The 4423-nt window shown below is 43.4% G+C and overlaps 1 protein-coding gene across 1 annotated transcript; it reads right to left on the reverse strand.

Annotated features, from left to right (window-relative positions):
* Positions 1–405: 405 nt before the first annotated feature.
* On the reverse strand, positions 406–4212 carry LOC123408699 (aminoacylase-1). Its single transcript, XM_045101754.1, has 5 exons — positions 3684–4212; positions 2463–2915; positions 1934–2071; positions 1003–1242; positions 406–769 (listed from the first exon to the last, which is right to left on the reverse strand). Exons 1-5 carry the CDS (start codon positions 4086–4088, stop codon positions 656–658), a joined length of 1350 nt encoding a protein of 449 aa, XP_044957689.1. The 5' UTR covers positions 4089–4212; the 3' UTR covers positions 406–655.
* Positions 4213–4423: the final 211 nt, after the last annotated feature.

Raw genomic sequence — 4423 nt, forward strand, 5'->3', positions numbered from 1 at the left:
CTGACCATCTCATGTTGCGCCGCATTGATTGATGCAATGTACGTAGATGGCTATATATAACATTGCTAGACAGTGATGGATCCATAAGCCAAGAGAAGAAGAGAGAAAGTGAGCTGGGCTGCGGGCCGAGGGCAAGAGCAGTATAGTGCAGTAGCAATGGGTGTGCGAGGAGAGCCAGCGCAAACCGCTTGCTGAGACAAGCGAGTGGATCTCCGGTGTGCACAACACATGCCTAGCGCCTAGCATGCCGTGCCTTCCAAGCCAGATGAAGAAATTAAGAGAACTTGTGGAGGAGAAAAGAGAGGAGCTGCGTGGATCCAGGTCTCAAGATCCGACCGAGCTTCAGGAGTCAGGACCATGTTTCACTGACGCAAAAGTAGCGATGAACCACCACACCCAAAAAGATGACCGGCGAAGGACCAATGAAATGCCATTATAACTTATTCAAGTACAGAAGAAGATGCCATTACTCGGTGTAATATGCTGAGGAACTACATATACGGTATGATTTATTATTTCAAGGTCCAATTATTAGAGATGCACAAGAACCGTATCTGTGGTTTTGCTTTGGCTGCCGGAGCAGAAACAGAACATGTATTTGCCGAAAACGTCAACAGGCAAGATACCCGCCGTAGCAAGATAAGATCATCTTTCCTCACAGCTCTGCCCTAGACTCCTCGTCGATGCCGTCATCTTTGTGTGTGGCCAGTGCCTTTATAATGGACTCATATATCCCAATTCCTTTGAGGTACTCATCTTTGCTCAGGAACTGCAAGACATGCACAGATCTTAAGCATTTGTACAGAACATTGGTACTTTCTTGTGTATAAACTATAAACGATAAGAGCATGACCAATATGTTGCTATTTCAGTTGTCAGGTACTGTAGGTGCACGTTGATGTGTCTAGTTCTAAAGCTATGCTATTCTATTTGGGAAAGACAATCGATTTTTTCAGTAAGTTGATGGCTTGAGGTATTTAAATGGAGCTTGGTGGCACAAACCTCGTTATGATCATGAAGCAGTACTGGTGTGTTCGCCATAGGGGAAAAGCCGAAAGCTGGTATCCCAATTTCCCGGAAATAACGAGCATCAGTGGAAGCCGGAAATATCTCCGGCTTGCCAAGTTTGCCACCAGCTCTCTTCACAGATTCTTCAAACACAGGCCACCATGGGTTTGAGCTGTCAGCAATTGTCATGGCTGGTTTCCCAAACTTGTCAAGGACAGAGCCCTTCTGCTTGAACTGTCAAACAGACATCAAGAAGAAACATGATTACAAAACTTATGCACCACGTAATATTATACTTCCAAAATTGCCGAAATTAAAATAAAAGGAAACTCTCAGCTCAACTGCTCCTTTGTTTTGCCCATCAAAATGTTACACTAGCATTATTCGTTCACTAGCTTTTTTTATCTGCCTTTCACAAATTTTCAGCAATGCATTGCCTTTGAAGCATTTATAGTAGGCACAAACTAAACATGAATCAGTTTTCACCAATAAAACTTCAGGCTTTAGTACACCAGCTGAAATACTCCTTTCTTACAGTCTTTTAACACACTAGATAGTCAGAAAAAACACCCTCAACCCCAGTACCCAGTAAGAAGTACTAATACAAACTACCACAGCAAACCTCAATAATTACTTAAACCCTTCAACTGAATGAATAATTACAAGATAATTAACCTTCTTCAATTATTCTAGAAAACTTTCTACCTTAATTTTGTGTTAGATATTTCTTTTTTTTCATAATTTAAAAGACAAATCAAAAGATTTAAGGTCCAAAAGAAGAATGACAAATAAACCTTCATTTCATATGGGCATCCCCTATGACGAAGAACACAATTCAAGAAACATCACATATAATGTAAGCTCTCCACATGGATGACAATGTGTTGACCAGGCATAAGTAATTGTCCTGTCAAGAACATCATACCTCAAAGGTCAAGTTGCGTGAACAAGGTGCCCATTCTTCAGCAAGACGCTTCTCTAGTGCTTCAGTATGAACACTAGGAGGGATTCGAATGTCAATTCCTACCTCTGCTTCAGATGGTTGTAGATTCATCACAAAACCCTGAAATGAGAGTGAAAATAGACTTATTAACTGAAAACATGAGTCAATCAGGGTGAACTTGATAGCAAAGTGTTCTCCTTTTGACAAAAACAACATGACTACGATAGCAAATAATTGCAATGAATTCAAGATGAATATAAAATAAATAATTCCTAGTCAAAGGAACTAATTGCTCAATTTGAACAAACATCAAATATGAAACCTATGGACTGTGTCATCTGGAAATAAATTTAAAATACGTAGGTTAATCAAGAAAAAGGGTCACGTTAGCAAATGAGCAAGCGATCAAGTACTCAAGCTGCTTATATTTTTAACTGATGTTGTGAAGGATCGAGTAGCAATTCGTAAATTACACTTAGCACATTGTGATCAAGAACTTGAATAAACTAACCGTGGGTGTTGGTGTTCCAGCCTTCAAGTACGCAAAATTCACCGATACAACGTCCCCTTCAGCTTTCTCTCCAGACTTAACCAAATCAAACTGAGCTGTCCTGAACCTCCGAAGAGCCTCCACACTTTTCATTAAATTCTCCATTGCGCTACCATCATACAACTTTGCACCATGCCCTGGCGCTCCCTTTGCTTTAATAGTAAGCCACCAAGGACTACGCTCTGCATAGAACACCCGGTACTCCTCCCCAGGGGATGCAAGCCCTTCATCAAGAACCAATCCCACATTCAGCTCCTTGAATTCCTTCGATGCGACAAATAGCTCAACACCCTCATGTCCACCAATCTCCTCATCAGGAACAAATATTATATATATGTTCCGATCTGGGACAAAGCCCGCATTACGAAGACGCCGAATGGCTTCAAGATACTGCATCCCCACACACTTCATGTCCTACATTCATGAACCACAGCAAAGATATCTTAGATAAGATAAACATGTACTCCCTCTGTTCCTAAATATAAGTCTTTTTAGAGATTCCAGTACGGACTACATACGGATGTATATAAGACATACTTTAGAGTGTGGATTCATTCATTTTGCTTCGTATGTAGTCCGTAATAGAATCTCTAGAAAGACTTATATTTAGGAACCGAGGGAGTAGAAGTGACAGCCTATCACACCGCATTGCAGCTTTTAGCAGTCTCGCAGTGTTTGCGAAATTCACTCGGATGGATCATGCATATCGAGCCATGCATATATCATCTAAAAGCAGCTAAATAATGGACAAACAAGGGAAAATAGTAATTTAGTAGCGGAATTCATATATTTCAGGTAATATAGGTTGCATCGTACTAAGTGCGCATGGATTATAGATCTCTACAACTACAGTGAATCTAGTCACAACTCACAAGTTCCCAACATCATCAATAGCGACAAAAGAGAAAACTGTGATTGGATTCAGTGCTAAAATTTCACTTATTAGTCAAGTTATAGAGACCACCAATCATACCCAAAAAGATTAGAGATGCATATAGATTACTCAAGCATATTCGTTGATGAAAGAACTGAAATCATATCTCGGCAACCAAGAGGCTTGCCTGTGATATAACACAGACTGTACACGGCCTACAGCAGTTCAGCAATAACATCCACTATATGATATCCATATATGCAGCTCAAATGAAACAAGTAAAAAATCGCGGCTGAAAGCAATCTTGCCTGGGAGCCGCGCGCGTAGATGCGACCGGATGCCTCGTCGAGAGTGGCAGAGAGAGGCGCGTGCTCCCACTTCTTGGGCTCCGACGGGACGACGTCGGTGTGGGAGTTGAGAAGTATAGAAGGAAGCGACGGCCGCCGCCCGGGCCACCGGAGCAGCAGCAAGGGCTTGCCGGCGGCGAACTCCAGCGTCCGCGCCTCAAGCCCGGCAGGCGCCGCCTGGTCCCGGAGGAAGGCCACCGCCGCGGCGTAGTCCGGCGTCGGCTGCGCTGTGTCGATGCGGAGGTACTCCTGGAACCGGGATACAGCCTCCGCGTCCGACGACGGCGAAGCGGCCGCGGCGACGGAGAGGAGGAGGAGGAGTGGGAGAAAAATCTTGGTGAGTCCAGCCATGGGAGGAATCCGCATCGAGCCCTCGCTCCCCCTGACGAGAAAGGGTGGGAGGTCGTGGCGATGAGTAGGGAGAGCGGACTCTGGAGTTGTTGGTGGTGGCGGCCAGGAGGCACCGGTGCTGAGACGGTAATCGTCATTCGTCAATGCATCAACTGATATGGGAGAGTTGTACTGAATTCTGCAACAACGACAGACATTCTTCTTTTAACACAAAAAAATATAATTGTGAAAACTAGCTAGAAAATATATACTCCCTCCGTCCCAAAGTAAATGTCACTGCTTTAGTATAAAAAATTTGTACTAACTTAGTATAAAATTTGCGTCACTTATTTTGGGACAGAGGGAGTAGA

The sequence above is a fragment of the Hordeum vulgare genome, chromosome 7H (assembly GCF_904849725.1).
Source record: "Hordeum vulgare subsp. vulgare chromosome 7H, MorexV3_pseudomolecules_assembly, whole genome shotgun sequence".
Taxonomy (NCBI): Eukaryota; Viridiplantae; Streptophyta; class Magnoliopsida; order Poales; family Poaceae; genus Hordeum; species Hordeum vulgare.

Coding starts and splice junctions, on each gene's coding strand:
- LOC123408699 (XM_045101754.1), bottom strand. CDS start 4,088: ATGCGGATTCCTCCCATGGCTGGACTCACCAAGATTTTTCTCCCACTC. Junction 1,243..1,933: donor CACGCAACTTGACCTTTGAG/GTATGATGTTCT, acceptor TCTGTTTGACAG/TTCAAGCAGAAGGGCTCTGT. Junction 770..1,002: donor TGCTTCATGATCATAACGAG/GTTTGTGCCACC, acceptor CATGTCTTGCAG/TTCCTGAGCAAAGATGAGTA.